Genomic DNA, 26139 nt, shown 5'->3' with positions numbered 1-26139 from the left:
TGATCTTTCTTAATCTGTCAAGCCCTCCATCTATTTTTCTCACGCTCAAATCCACACCTATACACACACACACGCAAACACACACATGCAGAGACTAAATTGACTTGTCAGCTTCAATCAGAAAAGGAACAAAAGGATTCCTGCCAGTTTGAAGCTGACATCATTAATGGGTTTCAGAGAGGGGGGTGCTCTGAAGACAAAGGGAGAGCAAGGTCGGGCCGACTTAAAATGCACTTTCATTTTGGCAGGGACGTTAGCTTTTTGATTCCAGCCCCTTTATGCCAACATCTTTTTGCGAGTGGCTCTAACTTTCATTATCGCTGGGAACAGAGGGGCGTGCGAGACTTTGTTGTGCTGATGGAGAGGAATGTGACATCCATAATGCATTTCCTATTAGAGGATGCCACGCATGGGCACACCTGGCCATGTGTCAGAGTGAGATGGACAGGAAGAGGATGAGAATAAATGGGCTGCTAGAGGTGGAGAGGTAAAAAAAAAAAAAAGCTTGCCACATAAAGAATACCAATGGAGACAAAAACAGATATGAGAGGGGCTAAGTGTGAATGAAAGGAAAAGCTTGAAAATGTGTCAAAGTTTGGAGAGCAATAGGCTATATATCATCATGTGACATGTGAAATCCAGGCATAAACCAGCTTCCAGGGTGCACTGTAGCAGAAAAGCCAAACTCTGAACGTTTAACCCTCCATCCTCTTGCTCCTGTCATTTCATCCATTCTGTTTTGTTTCCTCTGCTGCATTTACATCTACCTAAAAAACATCTTTGGGGGGTTTTAGTCTGACTCCTGATAAAAATGGAGTCCCTCATCTCAAATGGTAATAACTTCAGTGCATATGCACACAGCCATCACAAACTGATTACTGTGTCATGCTGCAAGCACTCTCCCTCGCACTCTCACTCCTCTCACTTCTTTTGTGTGATCTTTATCCATGAGGCTGGATGTCCCTGTCCAACCGGCCCATCATTAAACAGCACCTCTGGGCACAACCCAAACATAAACACGCACATCCTGTCTCACACCTTCCGTCTTCAGTCTTAGTCCTTTCCTTCTCCAATCGTCTTTGTATAACACTTGAAACTAGCTTCTCCTTCACCTGTTTTAACCTCAACCACTCATTTCCTTTTATTCTCATTCTAATTATACCATTACATTACCATTTCTATTCTCTCATTTGCATTTTTTGCTCTGCCTGTCTCATATTCTTTCCATCTGTAATTTTCTCTCCCCCCATACCCACCCACAACGCTCTCCTCCTCTATTACCCTTCCCGTTGCTCAGCCACTGAATACGTTCCACCTTTTTGCGGCACATAAACAGACAGTGCCCTTGGGGACGGGTTGGGGAGCTCTGCTTTTGTTTGTACGCACCTCTAACTAACTCTCCATCTGTAGGGAGCCAAGCCAAGCCCAGCAGTGCAAGACAGATAGCTGGCACCATACCAGACTCTTCTCTAGTTGGCCCCATATCATCACACCCCCCTACTCCTGCCTCTCGACTTCTTCTCCTCCTTCCAGGCTATAGTCTTCCCACAGAGGCGGCTGTCAGCTGCCCTCAGACAGCCAGTCACACATTGTAGACATGTGACCTGCTTCAGTTCCTCCTCCTTAAACCCTTAAACCAAACCCTGCCCTAGCTTCTGTTCGTTTTTTTAAAAATCTTTTTCAGTTCCAAGAATTCACGATGTTGCGATTGCAACTAACAATGCACATTCAGCCAATCCTCATGAATTCTGCACGTCCTTGCAATTTTGTCCAAAGTTCAAAAGATCAAAAGTTGCAACTTTAATGCAACTTTGCCAAATCTCAGTGCTTCTTCTCTTACCTGACACAGATACGTCATTAAAGCCCCGTTCCAGCAAAGGGTTAAGGTTTGTACGGGAAAAGTTTGGAGTGGTTTGGTTTGGTAAATCCTGATGTTTGATGCATTTCAACAGCCAACTGTACCTTTTCCTGGCAGAAAGCATATCGGCCGATAGCGATAGATGTATCATTATGTAATAGCATGACGTCTTAGCAGTGTAACACCTTCCCTAAATTATAACAAAGAAGTAGAAGAAAAAAAAAACAATCAACGAATTGCAGAGTGCCAAGCTACGGACCTCAATGGAATGGTCCCCAAAAAAGTGAGACAGTTCGGATCAGATATTCGGGTCCCCTTCTCAGTGTTTTTCTGTTGAAACACAAACAATGCATACCTACCTGTACCGCACCAAACCGAAATCATTGCTAGAGACAGAGCGAGAATTTACCTCTCTGTTTCCAATTATTATACGTGAGAGTGAAACGTGTTGCATCTGCCATCTGAAATCACAGCGAGGCATAGTGCATGACACTTTTTTCCGTGTTCAGGGAGAGTTTTTGTTCAACTGGTTGAGCGACCGCCCCACATAAAGAGACCACAGCCTCTTGAAGCAGTTGGAGCAGGTTCCAATGGGGGCTTGTTGCTGCTCCCTTCTCTCTCTGATCCAGTTTTCGTTACATTCATCTGTTTTTTTTTTTACTGTGCGCAACATTGTGAAACAAAAGTCGTCAACTCTAAAACATTTTTCTACCACAAAACCATGATAAGTCTACAGTATGTCATCCAGATCAGCTGTAAATGCTGAACCGGAATACAAGATAGTCCCCCCCTTTACTTGTTTTTTTTTTTTTTTTGCTGGCTGTTTGAACAATAGATGCCATTTCAATAGCACTTTGTGGTGGATGGTGAAATACTCCCCCAAAGACTTTTAAATTCAAATAAGTAATATTTTACTAAAGTTTGAGGTGCTTTTGCAAGGATAAAACCCACTTCAAATTTTGCAGCAGCTTTTCAGAAAAGCTGCCACAAAATCAGAATTTTAACCCAAATTACTGCTTTTTCTGAGTTATATAGTGTATATTTCTGTTACGGGACTCTAACCCATAGATCACCTCCAATACAAGCTCAGCATATAACCAATAGCACTTTTTTTTCTATTTTTTATTGAATCACATCAAAGAGTCTTCAAAGAAAGAGGAACTTAAGCATTAGCATTAGTTCAAACGGCCAGAGCTTCTATCATTATAATTGCCCAGGGCTGTGACTTACACCTTTAAAATATGTATAGCGTCATATTTTGTTTTTCTTGGCATTCGTTGGCAATAACTTTTTATTATTGCAATGAAATGTTGTGAAATTTAATTCAAAATACTGCAAACACAGAAGCAGCCCAACTTCAGCAAATGCTTTCTACTCACAAAAAATTAAAAAAAAATCATCAAAGGTGTACCACTAAATCAGCTGCTAAGCCAATCTCCCTTTTCATTTTACACAGTGAGACACAATCCCCTTAAAGAAGAGGGCTTCACTTACCGTTGTCAGGCTCAGACTTCCTGTCATGCTCGGTGTCAGTCAGAGAGAGTGCAGAGTTGGCACGGCTTGTGAGACAGGAGCTCTGCTCTGACTTCAGGCCACGCATCCACATGTGCTGCAGGCCGTGAGCAGGAGAGGGGTCCACCTCCGGTTCCGTGTCCACGTCAGAAGCCACACCGAGGGAGTAACCGCGACTGTGGCCGTGTGCCGGTCCAGAGCACAGTGCTTCCTCCTCTTCCTCCTGATGCTGCTGCTGCTGCTGCTGCTGTTGGTGGATGTGGTAATCTGGGCTCCTTATCTGCCCGGCTTTACAGAAGTCTAATTCTAGAGAAAGGGGGAGACAAATGCAGGTTCAGATCACACAAACACAGAGCTGTAAAGCTTTTAGTGCCGGCATGTGTTTTTGTTTGCTTCCGCAACCGAGTTGACCAGGTGTTTGTTAAAGATGGGGATTTACAAGACACACTGACCTCCTAAATTATGCCAAGAGACAGGGTTTTATTTGAGCAAGCATTTATTAAAAGTTTTTCTCCAGCAGAAATCCAAATCAAAATGCCACCCTCAATTTTTCTTAACCATTTGCAGAGAAGCTATATCCTGTTCAGGCTGCCTGATATGTGTTATTGAGCTTGAGATGTATCGAACCGCTGCTCAAACAGAGCACTGATCTCATCTATATTCTCCTTGGTGGGGTGAAGAGATCAGATAAAGATCAAACCTTATTAATATTGACTTAGACTGAGGGGAAAAATTGAGCTTCATACACTTTCAGGTATTAGAATGGCCTCCAATCCCAGGCATCAACCTGTTATCTGAGAACATCAGATATACTGTGTTAGTCCTCTGGTTACACTTCAATTCAATTCAATTCAATTGAGCTTTCCTTTTTTTCCCCCGTCGAAGCAGTGGAGTAAATTTCCTTCCTCACTACTTGAGTTTTCTATTTGGCATGTAAAAGTGGAAGTAATGGAACTGATGTAATTTTGAAGTCATAAATTGAAATCTATATAGAGAGTAGCCTATAGGCTCCAATGCAAGGTCAGGAGAGAAAGACTTCCTGTGCTTCTCACTTAGGGTGGTTAATACATGTGTTAGGTCAGGAACTTCGAACATAAACCGCAGTGTTTCAATAAAGGCCATAGTCCTGCTGACCACTCCAGTGACCAGTGATGTGCCCTGCTGCGCACGTTTGATGGGGTCAAGACCAACTGTAGCTCACATACTGTTGTCCTGGAAATAAACCGTTCTCAGATTGGTCACTGCTCCACACTGTTGTTTAGCTCAAATTGGCTGCAAGAGGGCAATTCTGGAGTACTATACAGGCTATTTCGCAATAGCAACAAACACAGACTGACTGCAAATTGAAAAGTCTTTTAACCATTTTGGTGTAAAGCATATTTATTATACAAGATGCTTAGAGAGAAAATCTTTCTTCTGAATAAAGCTCTCTTCAGCAAAACACTGTACATCTGACCACTTTTACTCAGTGTTGAAGTGAAGAGTGTGAGTACTCTTTTTAGGTAAACGCTAAAACAAACAAGGTTGTAATTTTATTCTATTGCAGTCTAAATGTAATATGAAAAAAACACTGCTGCTGCCAACTTCAGTTTCAGATATACCATACACAACTTGCTGTTTTGGTACATGAAACCGTTTTTTAACACAAGACTACGTTTGATTAGCTCTCTAAATGGTGTTCTCAGCTGTCAAAAAGTCCGAATCTAAAACATGAGGAACTTGTATTGCCTTTTTGGTAACTAAGCTCTGGATGTGTAGGTTGACATGTCATGTGGTTGGTGCAGATTGTTTCAATTTTCACATACAGATGTTTGGTAAAATTCTTTTAGTTTGTCAGATTTGTCAGATCATAAAGCTAAATTGATATAAAATGAATGTAGATACCATAAAGGCCAACCAAAAAGACAAAAAACAAAACAAAACTGAATTTATTACTAGGGTTGTAGAAATAATACAGATCACCAGTGACCAAGCCTTTTCCCATCTGGATATTGTTTCTGTTCTTTTCAGAGAGACATAGAACTTTCTTTTCACTTGTTGGTCTTTGGCTGCTCCTGAATGGATATTATCATAAATTTAAGCTACCTATAAACCTTCTGGGTGGGATATGAATGCCAGGAAAACTAACACAATACAGTTCCTAAGAAATTGTTGACAATTTAAATGATAGCAGTCACGGGTGCTGGCAATCTAACAAAGTTTTGAGGGTTGTTAATTATCACTAAAACAATACTGTAAACTATGGATGACAAAATGCAATGTCAAACATTTCTTCGTAGACTTCTGGTTTAAAAACCATGGGTTTTGTGCAGTGGCTCCAGAGTGTGAGACAGCACCAGCCTAAAGCTTACCAGAACTGTAATTTACTAAATGGTCATTATGCTGTGTTGAGGAAAACTAGTTATAGATCCATAAACTCATTAGCAAAATGTTTTATGTAAAATACATCACTGGTTTGGTAACCATGGAAACTCTAATCTGATGTGTTAGACTATTTATTTATTTATTTATTTTTACAAAACTATCTGCAAAGTCCTCTTCAGAAATCATTTGGGTATAGTTCAGACAATTAAATAAGTATTAAGCAAACTTGTTGAGGATAACTGAATGGAGTACCTGTCTCTTAAAGTCTCAACATATTTCAACCAATCAGATTAACTAGCGATTACAAACAGAACCAGAAACCGCTGTTGATTGTCACCGCAGCACACTGATTGTAACACCTGTCTTTAGCTCTGCTTATACCATGTATCCTATGTTAATATCCTATGAAAACATTGGTGCTTTGAGTTCATTCATTAACTCATCTTCTATTCCACTTATTCCAATGCAGAGTAGCATGGAAGCAAGAGTCTCTCCCAAAAATTAGCAGGTGAAAGGCAGGGTACACCATGGACAAGTCACCAGTCCATCGCAGGTCTGTGCTTAGTGTTGCTTTTCTTTTTCAACTCTTATTACTTATACTTCTTATATAATTTCTTCTACTGCTGCTACAACAGTTCCATTCCCCTTTGGGGATTGATAAAGTTCTTCTGTTTCTAATTCTGATTCACACAAGTTACTTTCACTAACTGTAGTAACAATAATATCTCGTGTTTAAATTCTCCTTCAACCCTCCAACCTCAAAATGGAGACATTTCCAGTCAGTAAGATGCATGTATAGATCACTACCCTGCATGTTTATAAGTGATACTAAAGGGGTGCCATGTTGCCAAGGAATCCTGACCAGCCTGCAGTATGTAACATGATGTGCTGCAGTAATTTTAATGAACTGAAAAAAAGTGAAAAAAACAACCACCTAAATTATATTTACCACTAATCATTTCCAAAAAAGAATGAATTAGTAAATAAGCTAGTAAAAGTTGAAAGGAAGGTTGTGTATTTGTGCCCAAGTAATTTCTTATCTGAAATATTCTGACCATTTAATCAATTCCATGATTGTCGGAATATGAGATGACTTAGATGTTTTAATTTAAATACAAACCCAAATGATCAGAGCCTTGTAAAGCCGCTACTTTTTAATAGTTCAAATATTTAAGCTGTAACAAATTTATGTCTGTAAACATAATGTGAAACAGTGTGAACTAATTAATTTATGCTAATTAATGAGCAAACAAAAATAATTATTTTGGCCAGCTCTCCAATGCACTGTGAAATGATCACAGAGATGTAGATCTTGCTGCCTAACAGTCTATCCATCTTTCTAATGCAAACAGACTTAGCAGAGACAGGTGCAATGTAGAGAATGTAAAGAGGTGATGTGGGATTAGACAGAGAGAGGCAATCCTAATGTTAGGGAAAATAAACAGCTGGAGGAGGCGAGCAAAGGAAAGGAAGGGAGGAGAGATCAAAATGTACCACTTAAAAAGATGAAGGAAAATATGAAGTACATGGGTGGGGAATTAGAGGAGGGGCGAATTGGCTAATCTTTGTCAGGAGCACCGTAATCCATTAAAAACGTCACTGGAGGCAATGTCCCCCCTTAACAGTTGGTTACTTAGATAGGGTAGACTATATATAACTCTATTGCCCAAAGATGAACAGATGTGCTTTGCAGAACCGGCTGCCATTGACATTTAAAAGGCTGCTTTGGGGGTCTTCTGCTCCTCACCATATGACACTGATGGCAGAGGATGTTGTTTGTTATAGAAACAGAAAAGCTGGGAAACTGCTGAAAAGCTAAGTGCTTTCTAACACTACAGTCTTGTGCGAGATGTTGAGGCAAAATCATGACTAATGGTCACAGATGAGTTGCGGCAAGGCGAACAGTACGACAAAATCCATCGCAGGTGGCATTCAAACCATGAAATCCCAGCAGTGGCTTGCTTGTCAGGAGTTGTGACTGTTATGAATAGCTAGTGCTACTTCTTAGCATGGTGGTTAAGTCCTGCAGGGTAGCAGAGAGTTGAGGTGCGGTGGAGGGAGCATCTATTGATCACTGTGAACCCTGCACAGCGGCGTGCTCCTGATGAGGAGCTGTTTCTCTCTTAACACCACACATGACCTGCAAAAAGGCCATCCATCACAGTGTGTGTTGGCCCATTTCTCCTCTTGTCACTGGCAGGGAAGAATTTTACAGTGTGTGTGTCATCGTGTGCGTGCATATGTGTGTCTCTGTCAGTCTGTGTCTGTCTGCAAGTGTCTGTGTAATGAAGGGTGGTGTTCCACCCCAGGTGAGGCCAGGAAGGTTTGGGGTTGACCTAGTTTAGCTGTGGGAAAGAAATATCACCTCCGTGGAGAAGAGGTAATTGGCTGCCTCTGACTGTCCTTCTGGCTCATTGTGGACTGTAATAGGTAATTCACATAGGTCCTTTTAAAGACCTCTTTGTGTGCTGTGTGTACGTATAAGTGTGTCTGACTATGTGAATATCTTTCTGTGTGATTACTCATTAGTGTTGACTTAGAGGACCTGTGCAGCTGATACAACCAGATTGTATGATGGACTGTGAAATGACTATGTTGGTCCACAGTACAGAATGTTCTGCTTTTACAATACAGGCTCAAATTCTTTCATAAATATTGTGTTTTTCTTGGACTGTGCCTGCATATATACAGCTCAGGTTTTGATTTGTCAGCACAGTGATGTCCTACATCTCTATATGTGTCCCTGCTTTCTACGCCTTGCTAGTAATTCATTGGCCACACATCCTTATGAGAAGGCTGGAAGGGATGGTAGATGGTATAATAATGGACCTTTAGTGGACTCACTAACAAAAAGTCAGAATCAGTAGCTTTTAGATCAACAAATATTAGATCACTGTCTGCTGTAAATTCTTTCTCATTTTCTGTAAATATAGAGGTGTTTTTATATCTTTTATATATTTTCTACCTTCATTTTTTACTTATAGCAAAGAGACAGCTCAAAATTTTGTTGTGCTTGCATAATGACAATACGTATCTTGAATCTTAAATTTTAAATTTTGTTTTTAAATTACTGCACATGTGTAGATAACCAAATATGTTGTTGACATTTAGAAAAACCGAGACAGTTACACACAACAACCACTGATTGTAGCACTACTACCCCACTGAGAATTTTCTGGTTGAATACTTACCTAAAAGATATCTATACAGAGAATGTGCCAACATGAACAAAATAAAGGACTTACTAAACAAAGATCTTAAACCAAGTAAAGACATCCAGTTGCTTCCCATAAGTACAGATATTTGTAGCACCACCACATTATCATATTGCTGAATTCAGAAAACATACTCTCTCCTGAGTAGCTGAAAGCTTTAGTTGCTTAATTATGCAAATTCTTTTACATTAATGTATTCATCTGCAACTGTAACAATATCCCGGAAGCATCTTGTTAGCAGCACACAGCCCATATACTTTCATATTTATGACATTTCCTTTTAAACATTGCATTTCTTGAAATTGCACAGACCACATTTCATCTACCAGGAAAATATCATAACGCTATAGCAGTGACGGTTCCCCAATTTCCTTCAGATATCAGCAAAACCAGGGAAGACCTGCCAGCACAGCCAGAACTAAAAATCTTTTTAGGCAGCATGGTTTAAAGTTGACAACTGGCTTGAATGCTAGAAACAACTAGACTGCATATTATTATGCTTGCAGAAATTTTAGCCCTTTCTAAAACCACAGATGCTGATGATCTGGATACAAGAAGTGCATTCATCAAAGAGATGTGATTGTGATGCAAAATTGGCTTTAATTGTGTTTTTATTTTGAAAAAATGTGTTTAGTTGTGCTATTTATCTGAAATCGAGATGAGATTTATCATATTTGATGCATATATATATATATATATATATATATATATATATATATATATATATATATATATATATATATATATAATTTTTTTTTATCATATTTTGCAGTCAAGACCAAATAATAAAAAAAAAATAAAAAATCAGCTGTGAAATTCAGATGGGTGTTCTCTGGGATCTTTTCATGAATTAAAAATTTGAATGTAATGGAGGAGTTCTTACTTCATTTCTGGTGAAGTTTGGGCTACCTGATACCCCGAGCACGTCCAGTTACCTGTTTGGGGTTGGCTGAAGTTGCTCTGTCTTTCCCGGTGTGAACCGAGGGTGAGGCGAAGCTCGTGTGTGTAGTCGGGCAGGGTTTCACGTGAGGTGTAGGAGCGGTGGTGAGTGCGGCCGTCCTCGCTCTCGTCGGATGAGCTGGTGTAGGACATCTCCATTTCATGTCGCCCCTTAGACAATGGCTGATAGGGTTTACTGTCCATCTCCTCCATGGCTGATAGGGCTCCACTTAGTCACTCAGCAAAGCCACAGCACAAAGAACAGAGTCTAAAAAAGAATGGGAAAAAGGAGATGTGTTAGTTGGACAAGAAAGGGGAAAGATAGAGGGGAAGAGGGAGGACAGATCGGCGAGGAAGGACGTGGCAGCTGAGGAAAATAAAAAGGTAGCGACAGGGTAAAGGAGAAAAAATGCCACAAGAAGCCTGTTATTGAACACACTAGAGCAACATTGTAAAATCTGCTCTTTCCAATTACAGCAGGCATTCATAAACAGCATGTGGCTTCTTTCATACTTCACGCCAAAGGTTAACTCCAAATCAATACGGAAGGGGACTGCCATGCTTGGCATTATGTCCGCATGCGTTTGAACAGAAATTGGCTGAAATCAAGCACAGTTTAGTGCTCTGTCAGTTGCGGTCACTGCTTTATTTATTAACTGTAAGCTTTATCTCTCTTTTGGAGAAAACTGTTGACAAGCTACGGATAAATCAACAAATTTGTCGCAGAGTCTTGTGTCTGTCACTGTCATTATTAACAGCTGTGACTCACAGTCAGTGTGAAGGGATGGTGAAACACTTTTCGACATCATTTTTTGGGCGTCATTGCCCTCTGAAAAGAAGGGATGATAAATCATCTCTTTCAGCTTTATTCTGCTCAGATTCACTTGTTCCTCCCTCGACCACATCAAAATCTACTTCTGATAACGTCCAGTGCTGAGTGCTTATACGGCCTTAACTAATGATTAATTGGGACAATGATTAGAGCACAGAAGAAGTGATTAGAAAATACTTCATTCATATTAGTTGTCTTTCATCGTGTCCTGCTTGAGGCCTTTCCAGCCTATTTCCTGCAGTTATAAAGCTTCTAAATGGAGCTTGAGAGGGTCATTGCTCACAGAGACAAAGTGCTATGGCATTGACCTCTTCAGGGAGTCCTGTAGTCCATATATCAAAGCCATTAGAGCGTGCCTGCTCAATACCTCAGAGATCTGCAGCACAGGGTGATCACCACTAGTTTGATACAAGTTTACAGCTGACCTTTCCATCACTGCAGTAATGCTTTTATTCCACCTGAAAGACTTTTTCCCCTGGCCTTGCTCTCGCCATCCTCATTCCCGGCATGCATGCACCTGCACACTCGTACAGACCGCCCACTGACCCTTGACAGCAAACAGAAAGTGGGCCAAGTCGTTGGCATGTTCATCTCACTCTCATCCTCTGCAGATGTTATCATAGCACAAATTATCCATAAAAGCTCCAAACTCATCTTTCGCGCAATCCATATTTCTTTGAAATGATAGCACAATTAACTAAATAATTTACAACACATATTATACCACATATTATATCCAACTATGCTAGCTGCACAGCAATATACAGTCAGCTGGTAGAACATGCGCTTGTGGTTGCCCTGCAATCATGATGTCTTTCATTTTGATCGGCAGGAGTTATTGCAAGGAATCAAACCCAGCAATTATCTCAGCTGCCCTGTCAGAATGGGATTGACTGGTGTCAAATTTTCTTTGGTACAGCAAGTATACATTACCCTGTGAGCTTGCTGCAGGCACCGACTGCTGCCTGTCTCTGCAGAGACCTGTTTTATGTCTGCCACGCTCTTACACACAAGAATGAAAGCATGCAATACATCATAAGGGTGCACCATTTTGGTCCCTCATCATGTGTTTGTAAATAGACAATCTGGTAGAGGGTTTGCTTACATGTTGTCCTGTTTGTATACAGGAGATGGGAACAATAAGGATAACAAACCTCTCTCCTGGTGGATTCTCTTTTACAACTGCTTTTGCATGCCAGTCCACCCCTGGCATCCTCCTTCCCTTTCATCCTTGCTCCTCCTTCTCTACCTTACACTCTTTCCACCCTCCATCTCGTCCTCTGAGACCCCTGCATTTAGAGGAGTAAGCCTGACGGCGGGGGTTATTCCAGCTAATTCTTGCCCGCAGTAGGGTGCCCATTAGGGGTTTTGATTCTCGGTTTTGATGTGGAAACCTGGAGGTTGTTTCCTAGAGCCAAGCTCACTTCAAACAAGACACATGGGCCTTCTCTAGGACAAGGCAGTGTGTGCCACCTGAGCACAACGCAGACCTTGATTTGCAGCTGAGGAAAAGCCACCTTGGAGCATAGCATGCACCAGAGCTTGGCTCCAAATCATTGTTTATGGAAAACAAACAAGAACAGCCCTGGAAAAATATGAGGGTGTTGGAAGGATTAGCACTGTTCCAGAGTAAATTTTTAATTCAGGAATTCTCAAAATTATCCCTGGAAATTTTTTTTTTTTTTTTTTTTTTTATACGTGTGTAAAGCAATGTACTACATGGTACAGTGGGCTTTGCCTTGATGAATCTCAAATAGAACTTAGCTGCTTGTTTGACTGCACTCCAAGATACTCAAAATGATTTTAACTTATGATTTAATGTAAAATCAGAGTATATTCCTGGCTTTCCAGCTCCCTTTCACCCCATTGTATTAACCACAGGATTGTACTGTGTGTGCTTAATGGATTTTATTGGTGCTGCTTTCACAAAATACACCAAAACAAATTGTTGTACTTTATTTGTCCCACAAATTGATTAACAATGAGTGTTTGCATGCAGTGACAATGTATGTGCATGTTATTGTGGGATTTCATTCCTAATTAATTTGTAATCTATAATTCATCAGTGTGTAAGGAACTCTTCACCACTTAGTTTAAAATTAATACAAAGTGACAACACCGAGTGCAACACATGCATCACATTACAGGCCTCCCCCATCCACATCCACTAACCCTTTTCTTTCTGTCTCTTATCAAACACACACTCAAACACACACATGTAACCACACAGGAGTGTTAATCTATGGCTACACAGCTGCAATAATATCTAATGGGACCCTTCACTCACTTGATCCCCCCTCCCTCCCCATTCACCCTTTCTATCCATTTATTTATTCAAGCAGTGCGACCATGGAGCTGTGTGCTGTTTTTGCAAATCTGCTTAGAGAAGCAATGGAGGCTCGCATACACAGTTGCTTTTAAACAGGATTTACACTCCAAGTCATCTCCAGGGGGGCGGGTCCCTCAGATGTCCAACAAAAGCAACAAAAGCAAAAACAGCACAGGCGGAAATCTTCATGTGCCACGGCAAGGACATGAGGACAAGTTAAAACCGATTTCCACTTTCCAATCCGAAGTGACTGAGCTGAAATCATGACGGACAAGAAGAGAGCGAAAGCAAAATGGGGGGTCATCCAAGCAGCGAGAGGATTGAGGCCAGCCATGGAAGGGAAATTAAGTTTCACAATGGTAAATAAACAAGGAAGAGCAGAGTGTCATCTGACAATATTAGCTCCTCAGATTATTGATCCAGTATAGTTCAAGGATTACACATTTTAACCCTGCAGAGAGGGTCTTATTTTCATAACAGCCTGGAGACCCCAGTGAGTGGATAGCTACTTTCTTTGTTAGCTCTGGCCTTTGCACTTTACTTACAAGCTTGTTTGCACAGAGATGAGCTAATTCCGCTCACTAAACAGGCCCCCCGAGCCACCCAAATGACAATGAGAAACCCTGAGAACAGCATTCATCCTTCAGCTTCAACTTATTGCAGCAGATGCTCCGAAGTCAAATCATGACAGCCCCTGTAGTTGCTTGCAGGTTTTGATTTTGTCTCCCGCTACAACAGCTTAATCACTGGAAGAAAACCGGGGCAGAGTTTCAAGCTGTAAATGCAGATCCAGGCTACAGGTCCTACGGGAGAAAACAGTGAGCTGTCAGAGAGTTGCCTCTCCTGGTGTGAGGGTGTGTGTACTATGTGCATGTGTGTGAATGGGAAGATGGGGCTCTCTTTCACTCGTTAGCAGCGCCACGGTTCCTCAGGCATATGACAGGGACTACTCTGACGAGAAGGCCCTGAAGGACCCACAGGACCCTGTTATACCTCGACCACCCGAAACACAACAAAACACCACACTGCCTACTGGGAACCCTCGACGGCTGCTAAGAGGAGGGAGGGTTGAATGCCGAACAAGGATAAAGAGAGTGATGGATACATAATGAGAGATGGAGAGATTTCACTGTGAAAAAGGGGGGAATCGAAGGATAGAGAGATTGCCAAGTGAGACATGGAGTGATAGAGGGTTTTAATTAGAGGATAAGGGCTTGCTGTCTGTGGGCGGCGGCAGCACTCTTGTCACGTAGTTGTGCTTTCATAGCTGACCAAGCCTGAAATCTCTTGCTGCTAATGCCGAGTTTACCAGCAGAACACGTACTGTAGCTCATACCCACACACACTCAAAACACACTCGCCTGAAATTCACCATACATACGGCATCCCGGTGAGGTTTCAAAGATGAAACACGTACTGACAATCAACCACCGACGGACACACAGCTACTGCCCTTGCGCCTACACATACTTATAGCATTTCACAGTTACTGACAAACAACACACTTGAACACCCACACACCATAGAGAATCAACACAGTCTTTACTGGCCCTCTAAGGGAAGACAATATTGTGTGAGCCCTTGCTTGCTGTTTTTCTGTGCTGTTGCAATGTATTTACTTCTCAGCCTCCAGTACACCACTTACCTTCATTATTCCACACACAGCAGTACCTAAGGTTAATGCATATGTACAGTTCAAGTTACACAGGTGACACCACAGCATAGCAATCCTTGCTGTGCCTCCTGCATTCACTTTGGAATAAGAGTGTGACCGAAAAGCAGGAAATAAAGTTTGTGCGTCTGCGCAGATAGCAGATCAGTTCTTGTCAGGACCTGTCAGAGGCTCGAAAGCCATCCTGGACCATTTGACTATTTATAGTGGACATGGCTCAGATCCCATGTTGGCACTCCATGCCTGAGCAGTGTGGAGAAATCCATCAGGTCCTACACTATTCATGCCCTCTGAGTGTGGCCTAGAGTGAGGGAGTATCTAAGCTTTAAGTTTTCAAAGAGCATTTTTATATCTCGTCTGTAGCTAAAACTTTTTTGTCTCTATTTTAGAGCTAGACTTTGGTACAGGCTTTTCACACTATTATTACCTTTTTTATCCATGATATTTACCTGTAGTCCTCTTTGATCTAAAGCTTTTTGTTTTTTTTCCCAGAAAGCTGAGGGAAAAAAAGAAAATCAGGAAAATTACAGCAAAATGCAACAGCTAACCTGTCTAACAACACAATGCATCACAGCGGCACACAGGCATTTGACCACAAAGAAGCAGAAACACATACATAGAGAGGAAGAGACACCACCCAAAATCACGTTATCAATATTCCTGACAAGGCAAAGCCTCCTTCAACATATCTGATATGCCTCCTCTCTTGCAAGATAAATGCATGTCTCTGTCCTCCTAGCAAGGCTAAAAGGCCGTTCACACTAACTAACTTAACAAATAATACGTTACACCATGAGTGACAACCTCTTAAGCTGTCTGCATCAGCCCCTCCTTGTTAAAAAAAAAAAAAAAAAAAAAAAACTGTTTCAATAATGCATTTGATTGTTAAAACCTCCAACATTCAAAGCAAAGACAAGTAAAGCAGCAGCCTTATGGATGCAAAATTAATTGATAATCCAATGCCATTGATTGTACAAATTGGATTTAGTGATTAATGATTTAGCCAGTATTTCCTGAGCATCTTCTTTTATGAAGTTGTTGATTACAGAGAAATGAGTGCGGAAAGAACATTAGTCCTGCAGAGGAGTGGCTGAAAAGGTCTACAAGGAGCCTGTGAGCTGCATGGCAGATTGATTTCTGAATGCTAAGTGGGCTAATCTTCCATCTACACTGTTACAATGAAATGCTTGTCATCTTCAAAAAAACAAGCAGCATTTTCTGTTAGAGGAGCGGGATCTGTGTGATGTTCCCAATAAAGAAGTCCAGAGTGCTCCTTATGGCTGATACCACTCCTCAGATCTGTTTTCAGCCCTCATCCCTTTTCTGATTCTGTTGCCTTCGTGTCAGTTAAAGGCACAGGCGGCATTCAGGAGCTAACTTCACAACAAAGAGAGGAGCAGCTCTTTAAAGAGCACTGGATTCAGCCAGGAACGAGCTGTCAATCTTGTACTCTGCTCTTTTTGTGAGCTGATGTGATACAGGTGTGTTCCATCCATATGACCACATAAATATAGACATGCAGCTCAAAGTTATGTCATGGAGATTAATTGTACCTTCTAATTGGAAATTAAAATTTCACTCCAAATAAATGAAGAGCTGTTAAATATCTTGGTGAGGATTTCAGCCCTGAAAGCTTTACTGCACGTATAACAGAGAAAAGAGCAGCTGCAGTTTTCTAGATAAACAAATCAGCATAAAATCAATAGCACATAGTGTAAAATGTATTTGCGGTGAGGAAATGGCAGGGAGTCATTTTAAGCACTTTTCTCTTCAGCATCTTTTACCTTGCTTTGTTTTTTTCCCCCCAGCATTTACGCTGTATCTTATTTTCTACCTCAGCCTTTCTTTTAAAAAAATTTGCTAGGCAAAACTGCAGTGGGCACATCCCTTATAAAATTTGCATTTCTCATTTTGTTGCTTGTCAGATGAATCATTGCGTCTTCTAAGCACATTACAGAGAACAAAAAAAATTTGATTTCTGCAAACTATTTTTCTTTGGAGTGCATCAGGTCAGGATGACATGCAGCGCGCACTGTAGCATGTGTGATTTCAGGATTATTACATGTATTAGGTTTGCTTTACTTGGAAAAATGGCTGCATGGTGCTGCCGCTTTTCCAGGGGAGCAGATATTGGGTTGTTCTTTGCCTGCATCACTTTTCTTTGTGCTGTTTGGCATGGCATCTTGGCTGGCAATCAGCAGAGAATATGCACCTCTACAGTAAGAAGTCAATTTGGCTGATGGTATACGTACTTGAAATATGTCCCAGAGTTCATGGTGGATCAAGACTCATTCTGAAATAAAACCCAAGCAACAAAACACCTCCCCTGCAATCCAGTGAAAAACATTCTGAACTTCATTGTACTGTACTGTTCTGCATTGTATAACACATGGCTTCCAGCAGAGAAGCATCAACAACCATTTTGGAGCAATTCATCTTTTCTAAGAGTTAATAATTCATGATCGTCTAGAAAGTAGAGCTATGAATATTACTGATGTTACACATGAGGCTATTTACCAGTCAGCAGGAAAAAGATGAACTCGTTTAATGGGGAGATCCACAGTGTAACATTGGTGTGTTTTATGTTGTTAGATAAATCATTTAATAGGCTTGCACAGATGCAACTTATTCACTAAGCAATATTAATCACAGTTTTGGGGAACAAATGTAGCTGCATGAAATGCTGTTGATGCCTCATTGTGTGTTAATATGCAGCAGGTGTGTTTTCACTTCGCTCCTTGGCCAACAAGAAAGTTACAGTAAAAAAAACTCAAGTTTAATCATCATTTCAGGTTGATCCTTTATGAGTTTTTCTGAATATTTCATAGACCTGATTTTGATCATTGTCATGTATCGACTGAGGCTGCAGGTAAGATGCTGCCGCAGGCTACGGCTCGGTGGTAAACACTGGCAAGCACCAGCAAGCCTTTGTCCTTTGTGTCAAAAAAAGCAAGATAAAATTCAATGGATTTTAACTTGATTACTTTGACACTAACAACAACAACAACATGCACTTTGAAGTGAAGGACAATTTATGTGGTAATGAATTGGGGAAGAAACACATATTGATTTTTCTTTCTCTAAAGTTATCCACTGACTCCATTGATAAATATTTTACAGTGAGAAATGGTGCCAGCATAAGCACACACCTGCACAGTTTAAAACCATTTTCCAAGGTGCACAAAGTAACCAAAATACTCTGGTCTTTCAACTTTTTGTCAGCTTATTCAAGGGATTTTTTTTTTACTTTTACAACTATCATTAGTCTTAATTTCTTTTTCCTTCTGTATTTGGAACATAAACAATTTAGAATTTGATAACAGAGAAACACACAATGAAAAGTGAGAGAGTGACAAAGAAAAGAGAAAGGTTTATAGAATATATAAGAAACGACTTTTCAGCGAATTAATTGGTGACAGGTGAGGGTGTCAGGATTGGGTATAAAAGCAGCATCCATAAAAGGCGCAGTTACTTTCCAAGCAAGGATAGGTTTTGGCTCACTACTGTGCATCAAACTCAGACAGAATCATCAATAAGTTTCAGAAACTGATTTCCCTCAGTCTTTCAGCATCTACAGTTCATAATATTACAAGAAGATTTCAAGAGTCTAAGGAAATCTCAGTTTTTAAAGACCAAATATGGAAAACTCTGTTGGATGTACATGACCTTCAAACCTTCTGATGGAAGTGCACAAGAAACTGTCCTGCTACCTTCATCAATAATTTCAAATTCACATGGGCTCAGGAAGACCTTGAAAAAGCATTTTCACGCAACAGTCTGTTGCTGCATCCAGAAATGCAACCTGAGACTGTGTTAAATGAGGAGGAGGAGGCCACACATCTGCTCTCATATATCAACATGTGGTCCACACTGCAGCTGCTTTGGGAGGAAAACTGATGTCTGGAGAAAGACCATCAAGGCTGCTGTGGATGAAAGGTGCAAAAGCAATCAAGGCCATCAAGTTAATATCCCAGCAGGACTATGTCAGATGTCATTCTGTATAATATCATGGACACAGTGTGTGTGTGTGTGTATCCTGTTAGACATATAGAGATGAGGATGAAGAAGATAATTAGACAGACATCACAAACTGCTGAGCTGCTGAAATTTTCCATTTTGCAAAATTGCAATGATTAGCATCTTCAGATCCCTAATAATTAAAAAATGTGATTTAAAGCTGATTTAACACAAAGGTAACCTTGACATTAAATTGACATTTGTTTATATTTTCTAAATGCAATAAAGTGGATTGGTGAATACACTGAATTTTTTCTCTGGACTCTGGATTTTACTTTAAATTTCATTTAAGAAATGTCTCCAACTTTTTCTGGAAATGAGGTTTGTAGATTATCAGAGCAAACCGATTTTATTCAGTCATTTTAATAATAGTTGCCTTTATCTCCACAGAAAATAATTTGCCAACGTAAATTAAGTTCTTGTAAAAACTGTACACTTAAAAGTATCCTGACAGCTCGTCCATCTTAACCCTTTATCTAGGTGTGTTCCATTAGCGCTACTCTTCACACATGCAAGTGAGGCAGACCAGCATGCGTCTCCTTCTGTCCTCTGACTAGACACTGAAAGGAAAGGGGACTGGTTTGAAGGTTGGGGGGGGGGGGCTGTGATTGCAATATAAAAATCTCACATAACACCCGCCAGTTATTTAACTGTATATAGTTCCTGACTCTTGCCCGTAGCCCAAAGGAAAATGCAACAGAGTATAAAGGCCTGGAGATGCCAGCTGAGACACAGCCGGATACTTTAAAGACGACTGCCTGGGGCTTGTATGTACACGTGTGTGCGCGAGTGTGTGTTTGTATCACTGGCAGCAGAAGGTGATTTTGTTTTTGATATCATTGCTGTGCCTTTCTCTGCTGCCGTTGGACCCAACACAAAAATAAACACTATTGTGTTTGGATAATTCATCATGAGGTGCAAAAAAGATGGAAGAGAGAAGCTGTGTTTTCACAAATAAAACCCTCCTGATGGCAGAAAAAGAAATCAATTCTTTTCATTTTTTGCCATTAAATCATGAAATAATAAGAATAGGAACCAACTCCATAAATGATTGATGGAGATTTTTTTGACAAAGTATTCTATGCTTCTTTATAATAATATTTGTTAGTAATTTATTATATTTTGATGTGATATTTCTGAGATAACAAAGGCTGATTATATATTATTTAATGTCCCACAGTTTTGGGTACAAAGCAGACTTGCGGTTCTATTGCTTATTATCCCAATGATGCTGTGTTTTCTTTAAGTGGGAGTTCATACAAAGCATCTGTTTGTAATTTTATGAATTAATTTGACCACTCTGTATCTTGATTTCACAGTGCTGGTCATTTCATTTTCTGCAGAGGCAAACGCAGCCGGATGAGTAAAGAGAAAAGCCAATTAGCACTACCGGATTTGTTGAACAATTTCTCTTGAGGAAGTCGAAGCGTTGCAGCAAGAAGGTAAATATTTGAACTTGCGCAGTGGTTACATCTCTGTGCATCTGAGTGTGTGTTGGTGTCTGCAAGTCCAGAAGTCTGATTATGTGAGCGCGTGTACTTTGAAATTATCAGCAGGGCGGCGAATGCTCTGACACATTTTATGCTTTTGCAGCAATTACAATCTCACCAGATGATGGACATTCAGTAAGGACGGGTTGGGGGGGTTGGCTGAAACTCCCACTGGGCCTCACATTGGCTGCCAGCTCAAACTCTGACTGCAGCACTAAGTGTTTGCACACTATCTTACAAACAAGCGGGGATGCATTTCACAGTGTCCTCCCGCTAATTCACGACCCCAATTTTGTTAAGGAAATTTCGTTTTGCTGGGGAACTTGTGGGTCAGAAGAGAAGTGTGTGAGTGGATCCATGGGAGAGAGGAGCATTACAGCGCCAGGGGCTACTGCATTCCTGGAATGAAAATTCATAAATAATGCAGGGCTGGATAACAAAAAGAACACCCCCACTGTCTCACGCAGTTATGCACTATCCAAAGGCCATGCAATATCACTCAAATCTCAGGAAAAACACAAATTATCAGAGGTAAGAAAAGATGTTGTTGCTCGAGTTGTTTTATTTGTTTGTTTCTTCCTTTTTTTTTCGAACTCAGGAGAATAGGATCCGTTGACAGCTGAGGCAAAACGCCAGTATCCTAACAATCGCCACTCCGGGGCCTAAATTGTTGGGAAGCTGCTCTGAAATAATGATGTGACTCCAAGCCAAGGAGCTGAGCAGCTTCCTTGGATTTCCAAAACGCCATATGCACTACCTGCTTAACAACAACAATGCTGGAAATTAAAAAGTGAGTTGTGTAACAAGCGAAAGAGATAATTAGCCCAGAGACAACCGCTGTCCACTAACAGCTCCTGTCGAGGAGAAAAAACAGAATGTGTTGGCAGACTTTAAGATGTAAAACCTTGAATATGTGACTGATTGATTGGTCCTGTGGTTAGTTGGCTGACTGACAGAAATTCCTTATCAGTGGGCATGTGGTGTAATTGCTGAAGTGACATTTCAATTCAACAACTTGTCCTCTAATTGTAAGGCGTTGCCATAATGTGAATGCCATTCAAAAATATGCACTTAATCACTGTGCAGCACCCCTGCAGGGCTTAAAAATCAACCTCTCACACATACACATCACCTTGCAGTAGCGCGACGAGCCCCGTGCAATGACACATAGCCCATCAGCACTACAGTAGTACAGAGGGAGACATAAATGTTGAGCAACTCATCAGCCACTCCAGGTTCCATACATCTAAATCATCTCCCTTTTCATTGAGCATATGTCTGTATGAATGTGTGCCTGCATGGGCAAAAATCCAGAAGGAGAGGGCTAGCTAACCCTCCTGCATGCATGCATTCTATTAATCACAAGGAGCTTAGGCAGACAGGCTGATTTTTATCCTGACTATCACTAACTTGTGAGCCGAGGAAGAATTAGGCACAGCTTCCCCATCACTGTGAGCAACATCAGGTTGGGCAGTGACACACGGTGCCATGCTGAATGAAAACACTGCGTTTGAGACTACAAATTTGTAATTAAATCTGCTTTTTGTGTTCAAATCCTAAATTAATAAGGTGGATTGCAGGTGAGTTTGATGGGTGAAACAATCCAAACATCAATACAGTTTTCTAAAGAGATACTGGAGGAGGAGTGGATTAGATCCATGTATTAGACATACTGACAAATTGTCTCATACTAGAATGCATTTGCATTTTCAGGTAAACTATATAGCTTTTTTTCCCTTTATATTCTGTTTATGAAGCAACAAATATAGTTTAATAGTTTAAGAGTAAAATGATAATGGAATAAATATTATTTTTTTTATTTTGTCTGTTATATTTTTCCCTCATCGTCTTCTTCTTATTATTATTTTACATATTTATAAATTGGAAATTGCAATCGGTGGTTTACTCCAAGCAATTATTTATAATCTGCTTTGAAGAAGAGGTGTGAGGAGGTCTAATTCAAATCTATCAGAGCATATCCATCCTGGTCCAATTTGTGCTGCCTTCACAATAATTATGATTTATCAAACTGCATTTGCTTTTAATTATTTGCCCTAACACATTTAAAACTGTTCCAATGGGGGGCAAAAAAAAGCTAAGCAATTCAATAATTTAGAAAATTGCCTTTCCAGCCGCAGCATTATTCAGAGTGGTAGAAGTTGGACTGTGAGATGCAGACAGACATTCAGCTGCAGAATACAGGAGCTCACAGTGTTCAGATGAGTCCTGACGTGCCTGTTGGACCTGCACTGGTGTCCATGTCTAGCCCCAGACCGAGCAGGCTGCTGGTGCTGGAGGACAGAAGGCACGCGTTAAAGAGATCTACAGCCCCCCTCCTCTTTCTCCTCCTGGATCTTAGTGCTGATAGAGATGGAGTGGACGGGCCAGAAGTGGAGCAAAAACAAATCAAGGCTGCAAGCGTTGCTGAGGCAAGACGACAGATGAACACATGAAGCAGGCAGCCTGCTGCTACTACACCTGAATTGTCAGTATTTAGACTGCTTGTCAAACACGAAGGCTTGTAGGAACAAACAAAGTCAGCCTGCATCTCCACACTTCAAAGGAGGCGCACCGATTTTCATTAAACCGCACTATAATACACACACATACACATGCACGCATACGCTCTCCCTCCCTCATTCTGCCTCTCGCTGACATGCACACACACATGCGCGCACACATGGGTCATAGCAACGCACAGCACATCAGAACAGCTGATAATAACCATTTCCCGCGAACTCACGTTGTCTCAGCATCCAAGCTTCGTTTAGCTGAGCAACATTGTGGCCGATCTCCCTCAGAGAGCCCGCAAAAACAGGCCAGAACTAAACACGTCGCTCACCTTTCCGACGTACAGCCATCCCTTTAGTCCGATTCTCTGCTGTTAGGAGCCTGAAAATGCTGAAGACTGTGCAATCCTCCCAAGCCCCAACCCCAAGCCCGGACAGCGATCTGACAGGGGACGTGGTGCTCCTGCTAAGATGTGGATGAGACTCCTCTCTCTGTGTCGGTCTCGAGGCGGCGGTGCTGGTGCTGATGCTGCTCGCTCTCGAATGCCGATAGAGGACGACGAAACGATTTGCGCGGAGGGGAAAGGGATCTCCTTGCAGAGGCTGTACGCCTGCCAGCCAGCTTCGCTGCGCTGTGTGTGTGTACGTGTGTACGTGTGTGTGTGTATGAATGTGTGTGAATGAGTGCGTGCGACAGGGAGCCCGGCGCGGTGCGTTTAGCCGCAGTTGAACCCCGAAGAGGCGGACTTGTGATGCTGTAGCTGGTGAGGCTCTCGGTGCTGCTATAACAGTATCCCTGGATCATACCACCGCACCAAGGAGGAGGGGGTGTGGCACAGACCGGCCACAGACACAAACACGCACAGGCGTCAGGAGGTTCGTCTGGATCTTAGATCCACGCAGGTGATGCCATATGGCTGTACCGAGGTGCTGTGCCGGAGTGCTGAGTCATTAAAACAGACACAGTGATAAAAACTTTGGGTTTCCTTCCTTTAAATAACACATTTTTACAAAAACAACAACAAGCTAACAAAAACAAATAAATAAAATGAACAACAGGCCTGATAACCAGAACCGGCTCCAGGGCTGTATCTAGACATTTGGGTGCCCTAAGTAAAACTGCTTTGTGCCTCCACCACTTCCACCAAAAAAAGGATATAAAAAAAGTCTTTATTGCAACTGTCTTTATTTCCAAAAGAAATTCTAACTACTAACCCCCAATTGCAAGTTCAATTTATGAATAAATATGTCCACTTCCAAAAATTGCAATAAAACATAACAGATTAATATTTTTCCCATTTTTTTCTGCACAGTTTTTGGGAAAAACTTCAGCCACTCAAAGCTACCAAACATTTGAAGTATTTTAACCCATTGAATAGCAGTTTGATATTTGATGTCACTATGGTTGCTATCCCCACTTTGTGAACAAAAATGTCTCAATAAGTGTGTTACAAAGCATCATCACTGACAGCCTCCTCACAGACAGTGAGTACTTGCACAAGTACACACATGCATACAAGCACACACACTTATACACGCAGGAACGAGTCACTTGCACTAAATGCCGGCAGTCATATCACAGCATCAACAACACATATACAGCAGTTATGTCTGGCTGACTTAGCAGTGATGTTGAGGGTGCACACTCATTTGTTGTTGCTCATTTTACTGTTTGTGTGTGAAGTTTAATTGTGTGTAACATTCACCTCTTGTACATGTTTCGCTTCCTGCTTCAAAATAGCAACTTCCAATCAGCTGTTAAAAAGCCACTTGCTATTGGAATGCAGAATTTATTTCACATTGATGACTTGATTAAGCACCAAAATATTTTTATGTTTTTAATATATTTATTTTTTTTATATTTGGGATTATGGAACATATATATTAACCATAAAGTGATATGACAAATATATTTAATTTGTACATTTGTGACAAAACAGCATTTATTAGGTTCATCACTCATTTTAATTGAGAAATTTTGAGCGTGGTGAGCAGGGCTTAAACGTTTTAAATGGGCCTTCCAGAAGTGAACGGAGTGTAATCTGGCTGCAGTGGTGGTAACACTGAGCGAGGCTCTGAAGTGAATTTGTGACTTCCAGTATTTTTTATTTTTTTTAATTTTTTTTTTTTTTTTAAGTTTTGGAAAATTTGAAGCAGCTCTCCACTTAGTATTTATGGACTGCAATTGGAGTTTTTTATTTTATTATTATTATTATTGCATTTATTTATTTATTTATTTATTTATTGTACAAGCACAATAAAAATCCATCAAGTAAAGAGCAACTAAACTAGCTCTCTTGATTGACAAAGGACTTGTCACAGTCAAATCTTTAGATAACTTTTAGATAATGTTTCAGATAAACTGTCATATTTGTCATTTTTACCACTAAAATCCCTATTACAACCCCATTAGATGCTTTATATAAAATTCTGTTTGGAAAATTAAAGTTGAATTCTAAAATTTGTGAAGACATGACAAATTCAGAGAAAAAAATGTTTCCAAATGGACAAAAATGTCAATAATGATTTATACATTGAGATGGCTGAGGTTTAATGTTCTTTTAATGTTTTCAAAGTGTACTTCCAGATACAGCCAGTAACACTTTAGTGGCAAATCACAAACCTGTCAGTCAGTGCAGTGAATGATGACACCATTAATTTAAGATCTGTGATTGGCTTGATGCTGATTGGCTAAAATCAAATTCTGCTCGGTTCCCCATAAAAGCTCAGTCAGCCCTGCTAACAACTACTGGTGCAGCATTACACAAGTCTGACAAAAGTGAGATGAAGAGGAAGAAAAACAAAAAAAAACTCTGAATTACTGTTTAAGTTTTAAAATGTCATTTTAAGGCTCCAGTGATTACACCTGCACATTCTCATATCCTTGTTTTTCTCTACTAAATAAACCATCTAAAGCTTTTAACATGGACTTTTTTATGTAATGCTGTGGTTCTGGTTATTTCCAGCCAGTCTGCAAACAACTTGTGAATGACAGGGGTTCTAATGATGCAGTTTATTATTTCCCCAAAGCACCGTTCATGCGGGGCTACAAACAACCACTCTGACAGCTGCTTCAGTCTGTCTGCCTTTCAGCTTGTCTTGCTTTATCCCCCCAACACAACACAGCATTATGCATCTTTTATCGCCAGTGGGTTTTGGCATTTCCTGTCAGTTCCATAACTGGACTTCCCTAAGTGGGGGCCACAAGTCCAGCAGTTCCACGCAGGGAATGAGAGCACACAAAAAAGGGATAGGAGGGAACAGATCTCTCAGTGCACGCTCGTATAATATCATTTTGCCTCACTCACACAAAGATTGTCAGTGTGTTTGTCATCTGGAAGAAATATTCAGATCCACTTGTGCATGTGAGTTAATATTAGCATGTTCAAAAAGTGTATAAA

At 40.8% G+C, this 26139-nt stretch overlaps 1 protein-coding gene across 1 annotated transcript in view; it reads right to left on the bottom strand.

Annotated features, from left to right (window-relative positions):
* The window catches only part of tenm1 (teneurin transmembrane protein 1), a 218828-nt gene extending 195652 nt beyond the window's left edge, over positions 1–23176 (bottom strand). The window contains exons 1-3 of the mRNA XM_041990455.1: positions 23071–23176; positions 9885–10156; positions 3353–3676 (exon numbers count right to left, since the gene is read on the bottom strand). Coding sequence (XP_041846389.1) covers positions 3353–3676; positions 9885–10101 — 541 coding nt within the window. The 5' untranslated portion in view covers positions 10102–10156; positions 23071–23176. The remainder of the gene's footprint in view (positions 1–3352; positions 3677–9884; positions 10157–23070) is intronic.
* Positions 23177–26139: the final 2963 nt, after the last annotated feature.

Source organism: Melanotaenia boesemani, chromosome 7, assembly GCF_017639745.1.
Source record: "Melanotaenia boesemani isolate fMelBoe1 chromosome 7, fMelBoe1.pri, whole genome shotgun sequence".
Classification (NCBI taxonomy): domain Eukaryota; kingdom Metazoa; phylum Chordata; class Actinopteri; order Atheriniformes; family Melanotaeniidae; genus Melanotaenia; species Melanotaenia boesemani.
This window is presented reverse-complemented; position numbering and strand designations above follow the sequence as displayed.